This window comes from Amblyraja radiata, chromosome 3 (assembly GCF_010909765.2).
Source record: "Amblyraja radiata isolate CabotCenter1 chromosome 3, sAmbRad1.1.pri, whole genome shotgun sequence".
Taxonomy (NCBI): Eukaryota; Metazoa; Chordata; class Chondrichthyes; order Rajiformes; family Rajidae; genus Amblyraja; species Amblyraja radiata.
This window is the reverse complement of record NC_045958.1, coordinates 7,953,319-7,974,962: the sequence shown is the minus strand read 5'-3', so window position 1 is coordinate 7,974,962 and position 21,644 is coordinate 7,953,319. Positions and strand designations below refer to the sequence as shown.

At 42.5% G+C, this 21,644-nt stretch overlaps 1 protein-coding gene across 1 annotated transcript in view; it reads right to left on the bottom strand.

The window, feature by feature from the left end:
- Window positions 1–21,644, bottom strand: part of adgrv1 (adhesion G protein-coupled receptor V1) — a 486,575-nt gene that overhangs the window by 323,239 nt on the left and 141,692 nt on the right. The window contains exons 41-47 of the mRNA XM_033017268.1: window positions 19,402–19,540; window positions 17,803–17,944; window positions 16,121–16,383; window positions 11,438–11,613; window positions 7,731–7,855; window positions 5,603–5,784; window positions 5,350–5,496 (exon numbers count right to left, since the gene is read on the bottom strand). Of these exons, the coding sequence (XP_032873159.1) occupies window positions 5,350–5,496; window positions 5,603–5,784; window positions 7,731–7,855; window positions 11,438–11,613; window positions 16,121–16,383; window positions 17,803–17,944; window positions 19,402–19,540 (1,174 nt within the window). The remainder of the gene's footprint in view (window positions 1–5,349; window positions 5,497–5,602; window positions 5,785–7,730; window positions 7,856–11,437; window positions 11,614–16,120; window positions 16,384–17,802; window positions 17,945–19,401; window positions 19,541–21,644) is intronic.

Genomic DNA, 21,644 nt, shown 5'->3' with positions numbered 1-21,644 from the left:
TCCGCTGTTGCTCACTCTGGCAATGGAGGAGACCCAGGACAGAGAGGTCGGATTGGGAATGGGAGGGGGAGTTGAAGTGCTGAGCCACCGGGAGTTCAGGTAGGTTATTGCGGACTGAGCGGAGGTGTTCGGCGAAACGATCGCCCAACCTACGCTTGGTCTCCCCGATGTAAATCAGCTGACATCTAGAGCAGCGGATGCAGTAGATGAGGTTGGAGGAGATACAGGTGAACCTTTGTCGCACCTGGAACGACTGCTTGGGTCCTTGAATGGAGTCGAGGGGGGAGGTGAAGGGACAGGTGTTGCATTTCTTGCGGTTGCAACGGAAAGAGCCCGGGGAGGGGGTGGTGCGGGAGGGAAGGGAAGAATTGACGAGGGAGTTGCGCAGGGAGCGGTCTTTGCGGAAGGCAGACATGGGGGGAGATGGGAAGATGTGGCGAGTGGTGGGGTCACGTTGGAGGTGGCGGAAATGGCGGAGGATTATGTGTTGTATTTGGCGGCTAGTGGGGTGAAAGGTGAGGACCAGAGGGACTCTGCCCTTGTTGCGAGTGCGGGGATGGGGAGAGAGAGCAGTGTTACGGGGTATGGATGAGACACTGGTGTGAGCCTCATCTATGGTGGCGGAGGGGAATCCCCGTTCCCTGAAGAACGAGGACATTTCCGATGCCCTGACTTTGAAGAAGGGTTTTGGCCCGAAACGTCGCCTATTTCCTTCGCTCCATAGATGCTGCTGCACCCGCTGAGTTTCCCCAGCAATTTTGTGTACCTTCGATATTCCAGCATCTGCAGTTCCCCTTTTGAATCAAATATGGAAGTTGGGCCATAATATTAAAGTTGTAAAAGATTTGGGGGAGACTGCACGAGGAGTATTGTCATCAGTTTTTGTCAACCTGCTGTAAGAAATATGTCAATAATCTGGAAAGAGTGTCGAGAAGATTTACATGGATGTTGCCAGGGCTCAATAGTCTGAACTAGAGATGTCTCAACCGACTGCGCACCAGGGTCGGGCGGTCATGGGTGACGATGAACAAACGGGGCTACATCGAGGGTACAACAACCTGTGACTGTGGCACACAGACCCAGACAATGCAACACCCACTGCAATGCCCATTGCGGGATAATCCATGTACTACTGCAGACCTTGCACTTAACACTACAATAGCGCAACGATGTGTACAGCAGTGGCAAGCCGCTATATAGCATAAGGACACAAAAGAAGAAGATGAATCTGAGCTATAGGTAGAGGTTGCTAGGCTAGGCTAGGATTCTATTTGTTAGAGCACAGTAGTTTGAAGTGTGTTCCTGCAGAGGTATAGAAAATTATGAGGGGAATGCACAACGTCTGTTTTTCCCCAGGTAAGGGGAATAAAGAACCAGAGGATATAGATTTAAGATGAGAGGGGAACAATTTAATAGGAACCTGAGGGCCAAGTTTTTTTATGTGGGGAAATGGAAAAAAAGCTGCCAAAGTAGTTGAGGCAAAAACAAAAACAATATCCAAAAGGCATTTATAATAATAATAATAATACATTTTATTTATGGGCGCCTTTCAAGAGTCTCAAGGACACCTTACAAAAATTTAGCAGGTAGAGGAAAAACATGTAAGGGGAATTAAATAAATAGCAGAGACATGACTAGTACACAAAGTAAAGACAGAATTCAATACAAAACACAATATGAGGCAATTAATGCACAGATGAAAAGGGAGGGGGACGTGGGGCTAAGGATAGGCAGAGGTGAAGAGATGGGTCTTGAGGCGGGACTGGAAGATGGTGAGGGACACGGAATTGCGGATCAGTTGGGGGAGGGAGTTCCAGAGCCTGGGAGCTGCCCTGGAGAAGGCTCTGTCCCCAAAACTGCGGATGTTGGACTTGTGGATGGAGAGGAGACCGGCTGATGTGGATCTGAGGGACCGTGAGGGTTGGTAGGGGAGAGGAGGTCAGTGAGATAAGGGGGGGCCAGATTTAGGCAGGTACATAGATACAAAAGGTTTAGAGGATGTGGGCCAAACCCAGGCAAATGGGGCAAACTTGGATGGGGCATCTTGGTTGGATGAGTTGGGTCAAATGGCTTGCTTCAATTCTGTTTGACTATCACCAGAATAATAACATTGTATATTATATTAACATAAAACATTGTACCATTTATGAGAATTTAAGTAAGCATTTTGATGAAAGCTATGAAACATGGTTAGCTCTGCAAAATAAATCTCATATTTGACCACACATTCTAAATTATCACCTCTATCCTGAAAGGCTTCACCCCAGATAAACTTGCCAATATTTATCCCCCCCCCCCCCATGTAGCACATAAAACCTAAATACAAACTTAAGTATAAACCTAGATCCTATTATTGAAAACAAAATAATCTGCTGGAAATAATAGAGAACCAATGGTCTAGTGAGAATGAGGAAATTAGTATTATTTTGAAAAAGCATTACAGAAGTGAAAAAGCTTGGAGGTCAACAAATCCTGAGATCTCACGCAGAGGGTATATGGAACAAGCTACCAGTGATGTAGTTGAGGCTGGTACTATAACAACATTTAAAATACATTTGGACAGGTACATGGATAAGAAAGGTTTAGAGGGATATGTGCCCAAGTAGTAGATTGGGCATCTGGTCAGCATGAACAAGTTGGGCCGAAGGGCCTGTTGACATGCTATATGACTATGACTATCTATATCACAAGTTCGACAGGTGGTGGTTATTGTGCTATTATTAACATCTTCCAAAATTCTGTGGATTTTGAAGTTATTTGAATGATTTGGACACTAGTAAACATGACCCTACTAGTTAAGTAGACAAAAATGCTGGGGGAAAATGTGCCTCACCCACTGAGTGTCTCCAGCATTTTTGTCTACCATCTTAGAATAAGTTGGCTGTTTAGGACCGAGATAAGGATTTTTTTTCAAGAGGGCTTTGGAGACTGAATCATTTAATTAATTCAATAAACAGGAGTCAATAGACAGAAAGTGCTGGAGGAACTTAGCATGTCAGGTAACATCTGAGGAGGAAATGGGCAAGATGTTTTGTTGGGATCCATCTTCAGACTCTTCTGAAGGTCAATATACAATAGGTGCAGGAGTAGGCCATTTGACCCTTCGAGCCAGCACAGGTCCCGACCCAAAATGCTGCCTGTTTAGTTCCACCACAGAAGTTGCTGAGCCACTGAGTTCCTCCAGCACTTTGTCCTTTGCTCAAGATTCCAACATATGCAGTTCTTTGCGTCTCCAAATATCAGAAGACTTCTGGACATTAAGAGAATGAAGCAAAATTAGGTTAGTGAATTAAACTTGGCTGAGAGAGATCAGCCAGAATTTTGATGAATGGTGGAACAGGCTTGAAGGGACATATGACCCTTCACGGGTCATTTCTGCTCTCATTTTCAATGCTCTTCTAAATGACTGAAATTAACATGAAATTTAAACAACTCATAAGTTGGTCATTTTTCAACGTACGCTAAAAATCGTTAACTGGATTGTACACAAGATTTATGATATATTAAGTGGCACACTGACAGTTATTAACAATGACACCTAAACTACTGATTTTAAGCATTTACATCATAATTTCAAAATACAAAGGACGATCAAATAAAAACCAAAATATTCAGATTTCCATCTTAATCATTTTGGTATGTTCTAATTCTGATTCAACACACTATAATATTTAAACATTTAAATGTAAAATGTGTCCTTTGCTTGTTAGCAAATGATTGCCATAATTTATATTACATGTGTTCAGTGATAAGCTACACTGATGGCCTGAAAGACCGAGTGGTAAACTGCCTAGTCGGTCAGAGGCTTGTTACATCCTTCCGTCCAGCCAACTTCAAGTTGCATCAGGAAAACCGGAAATAATGTAAATGATACCTGTCATCCTTCGACTTTCAGAGAGAAGATATAGAAGCGTCAAAGCCCGGTCATCCAGACACAAGAACAGCTTCTTCCCCATTGCTACCACAAGCCCTGGAAGGTTAGATCGCAACATATCCAGGAAGAGCTAGCTGACAAGCCGACTGGATAGAGAATTAGCCTCATGGTCGGAAGCAGAGGGTGAAGGTGTCATAGATAGTGAAGATGGTTATTAAAACTTACAGCAGGATCTTGATCAGTTGGGTTGAGGAATGGTTAATGGAGTTTAAAACAGATAAGTGTGCGGTGTTGCATTTTCGGAAGACACGGCCATACTTTCAAAGTGAATGGCAGGGCCTAGGGAGTGTTGTAGAGCAGTGGGATCTCCAGGGTACAAGCACATCGTTCCACAAAAGTAACACATGGATCGCAAAATCTCAATGTTAGCATTGATTGCTATTGGTTTGCCGGTGTCCACAATTTTGGTTAATGATATCCGATAAACTATATTACCTCTCTCCTAGCCCCCTTCCTCCTCCATAGTCATTTTACCAGTTCCACAGCTCTCCACATTGTGCCTCTAGATCAGACCAACAATAGACCTACCAGGCAACACCCTGCCCAAGGTCAATTACGGCTGGCCCTGATTAGTCCTGGTCTATTCTCATCCCCAGCTCTTCATCTCCCCCCTCCCACTTTCAGTTTGAACAAGAGTCCCGACCCAAAACATCACCCATCCTTTATCTCCAGAGATGCTGCCTGACCCGCTGAGTTGCTCCAAACTGAGTGATGGGCCTGTCTCACTTGCATGCGATTGCATGCGTTTGGCACGACCAAACGTGGTAGCTTGAGGCGTACGGGCACCGTATAGGCCGTGCGGGGCCGGTCCCGCGTAGAAGCGCGGAGTTGTGCGGGGCTGGTCCCGAGAACGCACGGGGCTCAGAAAATCTGACAGTGTCCGAAATCTTCACGCGCCAACAGCCTGTCGGCACGTAGGCGCATTGCGGTCGTACGCAGTGTCTTGACGGCGTACACCTAGCGCGTGGCGTTGCGCGATGACGTCACCGCTCGGCGTGGCGTTGCGTGATGACGTCACTACCCGATGCCGTGCGATGCCCAAATTCAGTCGGCCCATCTCCTGCCCGATGCGCGATGACGTCACCGCCCGACGTGGCGTTGCGTGATGACGTCCCCGCCCGACGTCGTGCGACGCCCAAATTCAATCGGCCCGCCTCCTGCCCAGCTGCTTGGTAAGTATGACGCAAATTACGTCATGCGCGTACTTAGCACGAACTCCGCTTCCGTTTGGTCGCGCCAAACGCATGCAATTGCATGCAAGTGGGACAGGCCCTTTACTCTAAACTATGTTATATATGTACTGATTAAATACATTTCTTCAAATGGACCAATATTTAATTCTGTCAAAACAACTCTAATTCGCTGCAACACTCAAATTAATAACTATAAGCAGGAAGCTATATGTAGATCATTACCAATGTTAATTCAGATTGCAATGTAAACCTGTAAATGTCGTTGTTGGATGCTTTAGATCCAGTTACTCCACTGTGAGTAATGATTATATAGGATACATCATTTCTGACAAAAGATGTGCAGCCTGTGGGATTTTGTGCTTCAATGTTCTACAAGAAAAACAATCACAATGTTAATTCCATAATCAGTTCACAGGCTTCAAGAATTATTGTAATTTCAGAATAGGCAAACCAAGAGTATTTTGGTTTTTTTAACCTGCACTGGGACAAATACACCCTGCCATCGATGAAGGGTCGACAGGGCATCCAAGTTCCAATTGCTTCCGTTTATTCGAAGAAAAATTCCAAACAGGCTGTGGTTAAATTTCAGGAAACACCACCTCGAGCCAAGTGTTTCGGAGAAACTCTGTAATATGGACAACACTTGAATATCACCAGCTGAAAAGATAAGAACAATGAGGACATTAATTACATGATGATGATTTTAAATTACCTCACAAACCTTAGCAATTTACTTTTCATTGTCAATTTGTATCTTGATTGGCTTGCTGAAAATATAGTCGTCTCCTAGTATATGTTTCAATGTTCTGACAGCCTCCAGAAAGACCCATGGTCCAGGTGGCAACTCACCATCTGAACAATGGCTGCCCATTGCCATCTGATCAATTCCTCTCAGATGCAAGTTTATTTTTCCTTGCATGCATGCGTATAGACAGGCGTGTTTTCAAAAGAAAAGCAATCCTCCCCACCTTAAAAATACTGCAATATTAAGCTAAATGAAGGTTAGAAATGCATCTGGACTGATGATTAGAGGAGAGAAAACAATTAGCAAAGGCAGTAACATCAGTATATATGAATCAAAGTTCCCATCTCAACGCACTGAGCTTACAGGCCAAAGTACATTCTGGACCATTGACCATATAGGAACTGGTTACATTTTGTACAGTAGGTCTCCGTCATCAGCCTATCCAAATTCACTGTTACAAACATCAATCTGGTGAACCTTTACTCCCTCTGCTGGAACCATTGGCAAGATAAATGTTAACCTCCAATGGGTTCTTCCAACCAGCATCACCATTGGGCTCCAATCATTGGTTTTAATATTCTACAGATGTTGTTGGAACCCCCTTTTCCTCCCATTTATTTTGCTCTTCCTATGCTTCAAATATACTGCATCACCCTACGTTCTTTAGTCACTTCGCAGCCTCAGAAAATGGATATATAGATTAATAGATTACCATAAATATTTAAAAATCAAAGCCTTATACATCGTTAGATGAGAAATCACATTATCTCATGGAAATGTGAAAGATGGAACCAATATTATGACTAATGTTTACATATTTGTGTTCCAAATATTTATCAAATTCTTTTTAATTCTAGTAATGTCCCACAGGATCAATGATTTGCCTTCATTTTTCCATTTATAGCAAAATGCAAGTATGCACTTAGAAATAATAGACTGAAGCCTGAACCCAGGACTAGATGAATAGTTATATTCTCTGAACTAAGGACCTATCTCCCAAGTTGTATTATTGATAGTTTATCCTATTTTTCGAATTTCTTTCTTTCTTTCTTTCTTTCTTTCTTTTTCCTATCTATAAATATAAATAAATAATTAGAGACAATGTTACTAGTTAACCGATAAAGGAGGATCCCAGCTACTTTGATAACTTGGTCCCTGGAAACCTGGATATTTAATATGTAACCGTTAAACAAAGTCTGTACTGGTTTCGATTATGATATGCAGAAGCCTCTAATAAAAATGTATTTAAAAAATAAATAAAATAAAAATAAATTGATATGAGTAACTTAGTAATTCAGTAGGAAAAATAGAGCTAAGGCAAAAATAATTGGAGCAATAAAGACCATCTGAAAAACATAGACTAATATTTCAATGGCAATCTGTTTACCAAAAGAGATTAATTCAAGATAGAATAATTGTTCATTGCACTGATCTTCCAGGTTACTATTTATTTGAGGATACAGATCAACAAGGTAGTCTAATGAACCCTTGTGACTGGCTCTACAAAAGCATTTATATATTTTAAAGTACATGACAAAATATCAGCATCCAAAAGGTCTCAACCAAAAAGGCTTGTGACATCGAAGTTCTCCACCAGTGAAAATGAAATATAAATGAAATAACAAAGAATAAAACTGAGATAAAAAGTTATATTATCGTTGTAAATTGACATCTACTGTATTAAAAAAAATAAGAAGAAACCGTTCATTGAAATAAAACCTGTTTTTGTTATTGGTAACAATGCATGCACCAATATAGCCACTTAAACATTTTTTTGCTTTCACATTAGAATTATATTTAACCTTTTGGAACAGATTTTCTATGGATCACTCCGTATTATTTTTAAAATACAACTCACTGATTCCATCTGCTGTTCCAGCTTGTGTCTCCCATTCCACTGTGACTCTATTCTCTAAACCTTTACTTCGTGAAATATTAAAATACAGAGTTCTATTGCCTTCCTCCAGGTTCTGGACACGAGTCCTACATATAATAACAAAAGAATGAAAATGGTTCTGATTTCACAAAGTAAATTAAATGAAGTGCAAATCAACATTGTATGAAGTTTTACATCCCGTGGACCAAAACTGATGCAGCATTCATCCACAAGAGTTTGTTATAACCATATAACCATATAACAATTACAGCACGGAAACAGGCCATCTCGACCCTTCTAGTCCATGCCGAACACGTATTCTCCCCTAGTCCCATCTACCTGCACTCAGACCATAACCCTCCATTCCTTTCCCGTCCATATAACTATCCAATTTATTTTTAAATGATAAAAACGAACCTGCCTCCACCACCTTCACTGGAAGCTCATTCCACACAGCCACCACTCTCTGAGTAAAGAAGTTCCCCCTCATGTTACCCCTAAACTTCTGTCCCTTAATCCTCAAGTCATGTCCCCTTGTTTGAATCTTCCCTACTCTCAGTGGGAAAAGCTTATCCACGTCAACTCTGTCTATCCCTCTCATCATTTTAAAGACCTCTATCAAGTCCCCCCTTAACCTTCTGCGCTCCAAAGAATAAAGCCCTAACTTGTTCAACCTTTCTCTGTAACTTAGTTGCTGAAACCCAGGCAACATTCTAGTAAATCTCCTCTGTACTCTCTCTATTTTGTTGACATCCTTCCTATAATTAGGCGACCAAAATTGTACACCATACTCCAGAATTGGCCTCACCAATGCCTTGTACAATTTTAACATTACATCCCAACTTCTATACTCAATGCTCTGATTTATAAAGGCCAGCACACCAAAAGCTTTCTTTACCACCCTATCTACATGAGATTCCACTTTCAGGGAACTGTGCACAGTTATTCCCAAATCCCTCTGTTCACCTGCATTCTACAATTCCCTACCATTTACCATGTACGTCCTATTTTGATTTGTCCTGCCAAGATGTAGCACCTCACACTTATCAGCATTAAACTCCATCTGCCATCTTTCAGCCCACTCTTCCAACTGGCATAAATCTCTCTGTAGACTTTGAAAATCTACTTCATTGTCCACAACCTCACCTATTTTAGTATCATCTGCATACTTACTAATCCAATTTACCACACCATCATCCAGATCATTGATGTACATGACAAACAACAGTGGACCCAACACAGATCCCTGTGGCACCCCACTAGTCACTGGCCTCCAACCTGACAAACAACCATCCACCATTACTCTCTGGCATCTCCCATTCAGCCACTGTTGAATCCATCTTGCTACTCCACCATTAATACCCAACCATTGAACCTTCTTAACCAACCTTCCATGAGGAACCTTGTCAAAGGCCTTACTGAAGTCCATATATACAACATCCACTGCTTTACCCTCATCAATTTCCCGAGTAACCTCTTCAAAAAATTCAAGAAGATTAGTCAAACATGACCTTCCAGGCACAAATCCATGTTGACTGTTCCTAATCAGACCTTGTTTATCCAGATGCTTATATATATTATCTCTAAGTATCCTTTCCATTAATTTGCCCACCACTGACGTCAAACTAACAGGTCTATAATTGCTAGGTTTACTCTTAGACCCCTTTTTAAATAATGGAACAACATGCGCAGTACGCCAATCCTCCGGCACTATTCACGTTTCTAATGACATTTGAAATATTTCTGTCATAGCCCCTGCTATTTCTACACTAACTTCCCTCAATGTCCTAGGGAATATCCTGTCCGGACCTGGAGACTTATCCACTTTTATATTTCTCAAAAGTGTCAGTACTTCCTCTTCTTTGAATCTCATAGTTTCCATAGCTACTCTACTTGTTTCCCTTACCTCACATAATTCAATATCCTTCTCCTTGGTGAATACCGAAGAAAAGAAATTGTTCAATATCTCCCCCATCTCTTTTGGCTCTGCAGATAGCTGTCCACTCTGACTCTCTAATGGACCAATTTTATCCCTCGTTATCCTTTTGCTATTAATATAGCTGTAGAAACCCTTTGGATTTACTTTCACCTTACTTGCCAAAGCAACCTCATGTTGTGGCATGTATTGGGTTTGCAAGTGTTAGGTGACAGGCGAATTTGACGTGGCCTCAGTACCATGCATCATGGAAGGACAGAAAATACGAAAACCAGAGTTTCCAGAGAAAATACGAAAACCAGAGATCTGAACTGCCGTCAAATGAATTCTTGACAAAGTGCATTTGCGTGTGTAGGAAAGAAAAGGTGCCATCATGCAAGAGCAAGCTGAATTCCACTGTGTTGCCCTCAAAACAACAATCATATCAATCTTTTTCAATCATTCTGCTGACTGGTTAGCATGCAACAAAAGCTTTTCACTCTACCTCAGCACACGTGACAGTAAACTGAACTGAATCTATTATTTTGGCTGCTGTATATACAGCACCAATTTAGTGACATATTATCACTGAAACCCACTGAAAAACCCTTGGTTTATCATTTGAATTAAGCAGTCTGATCAAGGGTTGCTAAAACCATCTCCAACTAAGTTAAAATTATTATTTAAACTTTTTCTAAGAATGCCACCTACCTTCATATTAAGACAATTAAGATTGGTAAGATTTTAAGCTCCCTTTGGAAGGTGACTCTGGACTGTCAAACCTGCCACAGCCAGACATAAAAAACGCTTTTTTCCACGATTAGTAGCTCTAATCAATAACCAAAAATCTGTAGTCTCCGTTTGCTCTGGTATTTTATTTAATTCACATATTTAATCGATAATGTTTTATTATTAATGTTTAATATTTTATGTGTCATTCCTAACTGTCACTGTATGTCATGTTGTCACTTGCGGGCAGAGCACCAAGGCAAATTCCTTGTATGTGAATACTTGGCCAATAAACTTATTCATTCATTCATTCATTCATTAAGGAGGAAGTTATGGGGCACTTAGAAGAAGGACTTGAACAGGTTGGGAGAGTGGGCTGAGAAGTGGCAGATGGAATATAGTGTTGCAAAGTGTGGAGTCATGCATTTTCGTAGTAGGAATAAAGGTTTGTACTATTTTCTAAATGGGGAGAGAATCCAGAAATTGGAGGTGCAAAAGGTATTTGGAGTGCTGGTGCAGGATTCCCAAAAAGTTAATCTGCAAGTCGAATTGATAGTAGAGAAAGCAAACTAAATGCTAGCATTGATTACAAGAGGACTTGAATGTAATGCTGAGGCTCCTCAATAAGGGGCTGGTAAGGGCGCAATTGGAATATTGTGAGCAACTTTGGGCATCATATCTGAGGAAGGATGTGCTGGCTCTGGAGAGGGTCCAGAGGAGGTTTGCAAGAATGATCCCAGGAATGAGTAGGTTAACACATGCGTTTGTCAACACTGGGCCTGTACTCGCTGGAGTGTAGAAGAAATAGGCAGCGACCCAAACTTCAGGTTATTGACAGTTTTGAAATAAATGCCAATACTATCAAAATAGCAAATTCTTCAAAAGATCTATTTGTTAAAGGACATTTGGAATTACAAATTGGGGCCAGAATTTGAATTCATGTCCTTAGGATTATAAATGTATTTTACTTTGATAAGCTATAGAAGGATCCCAAAATAACCTTAATCTTCAATGTATATTGTTGTATGTGTTAGTTTTGTCTGACCTGTTTCCTACTGGGAAGATGCTAAAAAGTCCCAGTGGTGCCTGATTCTGAAGGACTGTTATCATGATCTGTACTTGGTCTCCCAGCCTAGCCCCACCTGTAGGGCCAAACAAAGTAACCAAGAACTCTTCGTCCATCTCTGACTCTTCATCCAATATAGCAGAAATCTTCACAATCTGAAGAAACAAAACGAAGAAACAAGGTACCAATTATAATTGAAGATGGTACAAGTTCCACCTAATACGGTTGTTAACAAATTGAACAAAGTACTCAATGTCATTTCTCAGTACTCAAGTTGGCCGTGAGAGGGGGCATTTAATTGAGTAGTCAACAAGTAGTCAACTATCAAACTTAAAAAATAAAAAGTACTGGTAGAATTTCAGTGGGTCCTGGAGCATCCAACTGAAGAAGGGTCCCAACCCAAATGCTGCTTAATCTGCCTGGTTCTTCCTGTTTTACACTTTAATTTCTGTCCAAGATTCCAGGATTTGCAATCTCTTGTGTCCCCTATCAAACCAAGAACAGTAGCGTACTACATCCAATTGAAGACTATATAACCTGACATTAGGCCTGAGCTTTTTAGCCTGTGTCAGGTAAAATAATTGTCTGGTTCCAGGATCCAACCAGGGTCGCACACAAGTGTAGACTGGGTAGCTTGGAGAAAGGCGCAAAAGTATTTTACTTCGCCCCTTTACCTCCCCCCTCGACTCCATTCAAGGACCCAAGCAGTCGTTCCAGGTGCGACAGAGGTTCACCGGCACCTCCTCCAACCTCATCTATTGCATCCGCTGCTCTAGATGTCATCTGATCTACATCGGTGAGACCAAGCGCAGGCTTGGCGATCGTTTCGCCGAACACCACGGCTTGGTCCGCATTAAACAACCTGACCTCCCGGTGGCTCAGCACTTCAACTCCCCCTCCCATTCCGTATCCGACCTCTCTGTCCTGGGCCTCCTCCACGGCCAGAGCGAGCAACACCGGAAATTGGAGGAACAGCACCTAATATTCCGCTTCCTGGTGGCATGAACATTGAATTCTCACAATTCTGTTAGCCCTTGCTGTCTTCTCCCCTTCCTAGCTCTCCCTCAGCCCTCGGGCTCCTCCTCCTCCTCCTTTTTCCTTTCTTCTCCACACCTCCCCCCACCAGTCTGAAGAAGGGTTTCGGCGCAAAACGTTGCCCTTTTTCCTTCGCTCCATAGATGCTGCTGCACCCGCTGAGTTTCTCCAGCACTTTTGTGTACCTTACTATTAATCATTTTGTTTTAAAAGCAGCAAAGACTGTGGAGTGAAGTGAAATAGGGTGCTGTGAAGCATCACATGGTGTGAATAGAAAAGTGTCCTTTAAGTGTTGGAAGGAACTGCAGATGCTGGTTTTAAACCGAAGAGAGACACAAAAAGCTGGAGTTGTTCAGCGGGACAGGCAGTATCTCTGGAGAGAAGGAATGAGTGACATTTTGGGTCAAGACCCTTCTTCAGACTGAGTCACCCTGTTCAGACTCAGTCCATTAAGTGAAGGTCAGTCTGCCAGCAACAGAATTAACAGAACAGAAGACAATAATTAATGGGATTAACAGGGACTGGATGTACATCCATTACTTCCAATACTATAATGCATCTTCTGAAGTACATTTTGTCCCTGGTTCTTTAAAAAAAAAAACCCACATCGGCAAACAAATTAGGAGCAAGAATTATCCACCTTGCCGCTAGTTAGCCACCAGAATCACCAGTTCTGCCATTTTAATAAGATGATGTGCCAATGTAATTTTTACCTTAGCTCTGTATTTTCATCCACTCATGAAAACCTTTCATTGCTTTGATTATCAATTATCCGTCTACTTTTTGCCTCAACCTGACGATTTCCGCCACCCCTCGAGGATGCTCGGAGAGAAAATGTTTTGCTTCACTGTCTTAAACAAGAAACAACTTAATTTAAATGCTGACCCTTAGTTCTAGTTTATTCCATGAGAAGAATCATTTTCGCCACATTCACACTGCCAGGACCTTAGATGTTTGAATCAAATTCCCCCTAACTTTTCTAAACTGCAGCGGATGCAGGCCAGGACTGCCCAGCCCTTTCTCACAAGACAACTCCCCCATTACACGACCTCTTTGACATTAGAAACAGAGAAAACAGGAGTAGGCCATACGGCCCTTCGAGCTAACACCTCCAGTAATATGATCATGGCTGATCATCCTAAATCAGTACCCTGTTCCTGCTTTCTCCCCATATCCCTTGATTTCGTTAGCCCAAAGAGCAATATCTAACTCTCTCTTGAATACATCCAGAGAATTGGCCTCCACTGCCTTCTGTGGCAGAGAATTCCACAGATTCACAACTTTCTGGGTGAAAAGATTCTTCCTCATCCTTGTACTAAATGGCCTACCCCTTATTCTTAAACTGTGACCTCTAGTTCTGGACTCCCAAAACTTCGGAACATTTTTCCTGCATCGAGCCTGTCCAATCCCTTAAGAATTTTATATGTTTCTATATAAATCCCTCTCATCCTTCTAAATGCCAGTGAATCAGTTGTTTGTTTACTCTTACACCATCAGGCAAGAGGCATAGAAGTGTAAAGTTCAAAGTTCAAATTTTATTTGGTCACATACACCTTTAGGTGTAGTGAAATTATTTTTGCCATGCAGCACATAAAAAAAGAATACAACATGACAGTAATAGATAGTTTCAACATCAAAACATCCCCCCACAATGGTTCCCATTGTGGGGAAAGCCACAAAGTCCAGTCCCATCCCCATGTCCACCCATAGTCGGGCCTCCTTACTCGAGACCGTGGCTTCCGGAGCCGACGTCCAGATTCCGACGTCCGTAAATACGCACACGCCCAGATTCAGGGACAGTTTCTTCCCAGCTGTTCAAGTAAATCATCCTACCACAACTAGAGAACAGTCCTGAGTTGCTATCTACCTCATTGGAGACTCTTTGATCGGACTTTGCTGGACTTTGTCTTGCACTAAACGTTAATCATGTTATTCCCTTTATCATGTACACTGTGGATTGCTCCATTGTAATCACATATCATTTTCTACCACTCACTGGTTAGCACGCAACAAAATATTTTCACTGTACCTTGGTACACATGACAATAAACTAAACTCTTCACAGCTTTAATTTAAATTTGCATTTCCTCTGATTTTTCAATTCTTAGCCTGGTTCTCTCGTGTGCTGTCAATCTGACAACTGTCATAGATCCTTTCTTCTGCTAAATCTTATTCTCCAACTTTTGTCATGAAAGGAGCTCTGACTATGGTCTCCTTGTCATTCCCACCATGAAAATGTAGGCAGGCTGTGGCAGAACTATTTTCTCTGCAAATGCTGTCATAGAAACATAGAAACATAGAAATTAGGTGCAGGAGTAGGCCATTCGGCCCTTCGAGCCTGCACCGCCATTCAATATGATCATGGCTGATCATCCAACTCAGTATCCCGTACCTGCTTTCTCTCCATACCCTCTGATCCCCTTAGCCACAAGGGCCACATCTAACTCCCTCTTAAATATAGCCAATGAACTGGCCTCGACTACCCTCTGTGGCAGAGAGTTCCAGAGATTCACCACTCTCTGTGTGAAAAAAGTTCTTCTCATCTCGGTTTTAAAGGATTTCCCCCTTATCCTTAAGCTGTGACCCCTTGTCCTGGACTTCCCCAACATCGGGAGCAATCTTCCTGCATCTAGCCTGTCCAACCCCTTAAGAATTTTGTAAGTTTCTATAAGATCCCCTCTCAATCTCCTAAATTCTAGAGAGTATAAACCAAGTCTATCCAGTCTTTCTTCATAAGACAGTCCTGACATCCCAGGAATCAGTCTGGTGAACCTTCTCTGCACTCCCTCTATGGCAATAATGTCCTTCCTCAGATTTGGAGACCAAAACTGTACGCAATACTCCAGGTGTGGTCTCACCAAGACCATGTACAACTGCAGTAGAACCTCCCTGCTCCTATACTCAAATCCTTTTGCTATGAAAGCTAACATACCATTCGCTTTCTTCACTGCCTGCTGCACCTGCATGCCCACTTTCAATGACTGGTGTACCATGACACCCAGGTCTCGCTGCATCTCCCCTTTTCCTAGTCGGCCACCATTTACATAATAAATCCTTCTTTCAATTATAGTTTTGCCTACCAATCTTTAATTTCCAAGTCCCATTTTCAAGCTGTAAAATTATCAAGGTTTCAAGGTCAGTTTATTGTCACGTGTAGCAATTAAGGTACAGTGAAATTTGAGTTATCCCCCTTCAAATGAGTAATTTTGCTCTCGATTGCTTCATGATCTTTTCCAGAATTAATCTTTGAAAGTGATGTCACAGGTAGATAGGATGGTCAAGAAGGCTTTCAGTACATTGGCCTTTATCAGTCTGAGTATTGAGTATAGAAGTTGGGAGGTCAGGTTACAGTTGTACAAGACATGCTGAGGCCACATTGGATGATCAGCCATGATCATATCGAATGGCAGTGCAGGCTCGAAGGGCCGAATGGCCTACTCCTGCACCTATTTTCTATGTTTCTATGTCACCCATTCCTTCTCTCCAGAGATGCTGCCTGTCCTGCTGAGTTACTCCAGCATTTTGTGTCTACCTTCGATTTAAACCAGCATCTGCAGTTCTTTCCAACAACTACAGTATTTCATTACAGTGGCCAAAAATATTTTAATTATTTCATGAGTGATTTACCTTCTGTTTTACGCCATCTTCAAGTACAATAACACCTTGTGTAGGTGTGAGGTCCAACAAAGGATCAGATCCATTCATACTTGTGACTATATACTGAACAGAGACTTGTCCAAATGTTCCTCGAGGTGGGTTTCGTATAATGTGTAGTGCTGCGATGCTCTCTGATGCACCAGGGGCACTTGGCTCCTTAAGGAAAAAGTGCTCAGTGTTGTTAAACAACAGAATCCCATGTCCATCATCATTGGCAGAGATGATCACTGTGGCTGTAATAACAATGACATTCTATAAGCAGAAACCCAGATGGATTAAGAAATCTTTCTCAAAATGTTTTGCCATAACATTCAAGGATATGAGGATGTTTCAGCAAACCACATCTACCAAATAATTTTTCTGTGTATTTCTAACTTCCCATATGATTGGACAAACTAAAAAATACTTTTTTTTTAAATTTAAATAAATCACTGAACTAGGAAAATATTACAACATGCGCGATCATACAGCCTACAGTATCTATGTCGATTCACAAAGAGCTTACGATCTAATCAAACCTTTCAGCTCAATTCATAACTGCACATTACAGATCTTATTTATTTTCAGGTCATATAAACCTGCCCGTTTATTCTATCAACTGCAAAAGTAAATTTGAATCCAGATGCACTTGTTTATAGCACAGCTATTACTATGGTACAGTATATTACTAGACTAAGAGGGACCCGTTGGGTCCCAGCATCACACGGTCGCCATTGCAATATTCCACCTCTCCACCAATTCCAATATTGCTCGCCAGTGGGGGGGAGAGTTCTGTTGCGCTAGTATGGGTGTTGCGGGCCGAAGTACTGGTTTCCAGAGGGCTAGTATAGACATTGTGGGCCAAATGGATTCTTGGGCTGGCAGCCAAATGTTGCACCGATTTTAAAAGCCAAGCCAAGGCAAATTATTTGGCTGCAGCCACCCGACAACCAAAATTCATTTTGTGAACACAAACTTGTTAAAAAAAGGCGAGGCAAACAATTGGGCAGCAGCCACCCGACAACCAAAATTCATTTTGTGAAAACAAACTTGTCAAAAAGGCGAGGCAAACAATTGGGCAGCAGCCACCTTACAGCAGCATCGATGGGACTCACGGTGGAGTAGACGTGCGTTCAGTGTTATTCGCAGCTCAGGGAGCCGTGACCCTCTCGCTTCCTGGGTTTGGCAGAGACTGAGTGAGGGACTACACTTCCGGGTTTTATAGTCACGTCCCCCCTGCCGCCAGCGGAGGGGGGGGGGCGCAGAGAGAATGGGGATTTAAAAAAAACATTAATATCTCTCTGATTTTTCACCGATGGGAAATATCCACCGGTCCCAGAAGGTGGAGGGGGGCTCTGAGCGAGGTGGCCAAAAATGACGGCCGTAGGTCGCGGCGTTCTCTCGGAAATCACACCACAGCGAGCCAAAAGCGGTCAAGATCAGACTTTTAGTAATATAGACTATAGTATGGTTCAGCTATTGCACCTATTAGTACAGGTGTTAGGGTTTATGTGGAGAAGGCAGGATAATGCGGTTGAGAGGGAGAGATGGAATGGTGGTGTCGACTTGATGGGCTGAATGGCTTAATTCTGCTCCTACTTAGAAACATTAATTCTCATCATACCCAATAAAACAAAACTGCAGTCTCTATACGTAGTAAACAAAATTGTTACCTGTGATTCTTTCTCCTAGTTCTAATCCTAAAGAGGCATTAGCGAGGATTATCTGGAAATCCTCATCCCCTTCTGGAGTATCATCATCATAGATTTCAATCTCCACATTTTTGTATCTCTCTCCATCATTAAAATAAATGACCTACAAAGTCAAGATAAAAAAAACAATATACCCCACAACTTCAATGTGGCTTACAGTGTCCCAAGATAAACAAAATCAAATGTTCAGATTATAGAGGTATCCATGTATGGGCCAACATATGGTACTTGAGTCAACTTTTATTATGTGCATCTGATCAACTCCAAGAATTTGGTGGTGAGCCCTCACCTTGAACTGCAATTTCCCCTCTGGTGAAGATACTCTCAGTGGTGTCCATTCGAGAATTCCAGGATTTAGCAATGATCAATGTGAAGAAACAGTGATGAATTTCTGAGTCTGGATGTTAAGTAATTTGGAAAGAATCTTATTGGGATGTAATCTCAACTAAAATTCAAGCTTCTGTACCTTTTGCCTGATGGGAGCAAGGAGGAGGAGGAATGACTGGAATGGGACAAATCTTTGATGAAGGCAGCATGAAGTGTAGATGGAGTCAATGATAGTGTGATGGATTGGGCTACATCTACAAATCACAGCCATTTCTTGTGGTTTTGGACAGAGCTGTTCCAAACCAAGCTGTGATGCAACCAAACAGTATGCTTTCTAAAGTACATGAATCGGAAATATTGGAGGAATATTGGTTAGGCATGGGCAAGTGGACCTGATTGGGCAATTTGGTTGGCATGGACAAACTGAATCAATTTCAGTGTTACACTTACTCTCCACTCCCAATGCTCCTGACCACTGCAAATTCAGCTAGCGCATAAAAGAAAAGGAACAGTAAATAGACACAAAATACTGGAGTAACTCAGCCAGTCATGCAGCATCCCTCGAGAAAAGGAATAGATGACGTTTTGGGTCGAGACTGATTCCTGGGATGTTAGGACTTTCATATGAAGAAAGACTGGATAGACTCGGCTTATACTCGCTAGATTTAGAAGATTGAGGGGGGATCTTATAGAAACTTACAAAATTCTTAAGGGGTTGGACAGGCTAGATGCAGGAAGATTGTTCCCGATGTTGGGGAAGTCCAGAACAAGGGGTCACAGTTTAAGGATAAGGGGGAAGTATTTTAGGACCGAGATGAGAAAAACATTTTTCACACAGAGAGTGGTGAATCTCTGGAATTATCTGCCACAGAAGGTAGTTGAGGCCAGTTCATTGGCTATATTTAAGAGGGAGTTAGATGTGACCCGTGTGGCTAAAGGGATCAGGGGGTATGGAGAGAAGGCAGGTACAGGATACTGAGTTGGATGATCAGCCATGATCATATTGAATGGTGGTGCAGGCTCGAAGGGCCCAATGGCCTACTCCTGCACCTATTTTCTATGTTTCTGTGACCCTTCTGTATGTCTGACCTGCTATGTTTCTCCAGCTTTTTGTGTCTATCTTCAGTTTAAACAAGCATCTGCAGTTCCTTGCTGCAAAAGTACACTAAAATGTTGAAAAGTGAACTCTTCATACCCATCAGTTTGAAAATATATTTTAAAATTTCAACTCACCATTGGTTGTACATTGAAATCCAATCCAAGTTGCGCCTTGAGATTTTGGGGATAGTAAAACAGTGATACATTCCCATATGTGCCTCTATCTCGATATAACACCAAGGTGAGATTCTCTGAGGTTTCATTCACCTCAAAACTTGAAGGAAAAGCAAAGAAAACTTTTTCAAACTTTGTTTTTGTGCCCCACCGAGAAATCACAACAAACAAGGGGGCGCAGCGGTAAAGGTGCTGCCTTAATGCACCAGTAGACCCAGGGTCGATCCTGACTATGAGTTTGTACGTTCTCCCCGTGACCTGTGTGGTTTTCTCCGCACTGTATCTCTAAAACTAAAAAAACTAAACTAAACAAGGTAAACGGGAGATCAGAAATTCATGGTCAGCATTTATGAGGTCTGCTCAAGTTTCTGATGACAGCACAAAAGCAGCTGTTCTTGAATCTGATGGTACAGGTCCACCAGCTATTTTCCGTCAACTGATGGTCCGGCTCTCCTTTGATTCAGACAAAAGCCCATTTGAAATACCCCCGGGCGACCTATCGAAAATGCAGAGCCTAGGCTGGGTGAGGCAGCCCATCTCAGCCTCTTTGGGACTTTTGAGGTCGGACGTCTGATCGGTGGGTCAAATTTTTCCCCCTGCGACCGCGGCTCTGGAAATCCAACCGGACGGAGCAGACCGATCTGTTCCCATAGCCAACCCCTGCAGCCAGACTTAGCAATATAGAAACATAGAAAATAGGTGCAGGAATTGGCCATTCGTCCTTTTGAGCCAGCACTGCCATTCAATATGATTATGGCTGATCATTCTAAATCAGGACCCCGTTCCTGCTTTCTCCTCATATCCCTCGATTCCATTAGCCAGTGAATTGGCCTCCAGTGCCTTCTGTAGCAGAGAATTCCACAGATTCACATCTCATTGGGTGAAAAAGTTTTTCCTCAAAACTTCCAGAGCCCCGACCAGCCGGATCGAATTTACCAGTGACCGGTGTTCTGGAACTCCGCCTGGCCTGAACCGACGGATCCATTCCCATAACTGACTTACATGGCCGACTGTACGGGCCAGTATCTCAGCCTCCCGGCAGCCTAGGCAGACTGTTTCAGGACTGTTCGACTCCTCTCGTGGGCCATGACCTCTGTTGGAAGGTCAATTTAATATCTGCAACAATGACCATGGGTACAAGTGCACCTAAGACTTTTAGGATGGGTGACTGCATTTCACCGAATGTCTGTTCAATAGGAGTATAGAATGCATTGAGCTCATCAGGGAGGGACGTGTTGTTGTCAGCGATTCCTGCCTGACTTTGCTTTGTAGCCCAGTATAGATTGCAAGCCTTGGCATCATCATCAGGTGGCTTTGTGGTTAATGTGGGTCCTGGGCTTGGTTTGATATTGTCTCTTGGTGATGGCTTTGCAAAGGTGGTAGCTAGATTTCCTGTACAGGTCACGGTCACTCAATTTGAATGCCTCAAACCTGCACTTCAGGTAATGGATATCCTGAATCATCAGTGATTTCCAGTTGAGGAACACACAGATTGACTTATGTAGGAAGGAACTGCAGATGCTGGTTTACACCGAAAATCTCTCTTTTGTGATAGATACAATCTATCGCAAGATAGATTACAATCTAATGTATATAGATATACATAGATATCATATATCTATAGATATATAGATCTATCAAATATATAGATATATGGAGTAACTCAGTGGGACAGGCAGCATCTCTGGAGAGAAGGAAGTGGTGACATTTAGGGTCGAGACCCTTCTTCAGACTGAGTCAGGGGAGAGGGAAACTAGAGATATGGAAGGGTAATGTGTGAAAATGAGAGATCAAAGGGGCCAAAGCTCAAGGAAATTATAGAATAGATCATTGTTAGCTCAGCGAAGGAGACAACTAAACATCCAAAGTAAAGGATGGGAGAAGGATGGAGGGAGAGGGAAAGCAAGGGTACTTGAAGTTAGAGAAGTCAATATTCATACCGCTGGGTTGTAAGCTACCAAGCAAAATATGAGGTGCTGTTCCTCCAATTTTCGTTGGGAGGTGGCTCCGGACAGAAAGGTCAGTATGGGAATGGGAGGGAGAGTTAAAATGTTTAGCCACCTGGAGGTCTAGTATCATGTAGTTCTAGGCAGACTGGGTGGAGTTCAGCAAAACGATCGCCGAGCCTGCGCTTGGTCCCATCAGTCCTCTACACAATTACCAATGGAGTCTGGAATAATTCATTGAGGGTGGCTGCCGAGTCC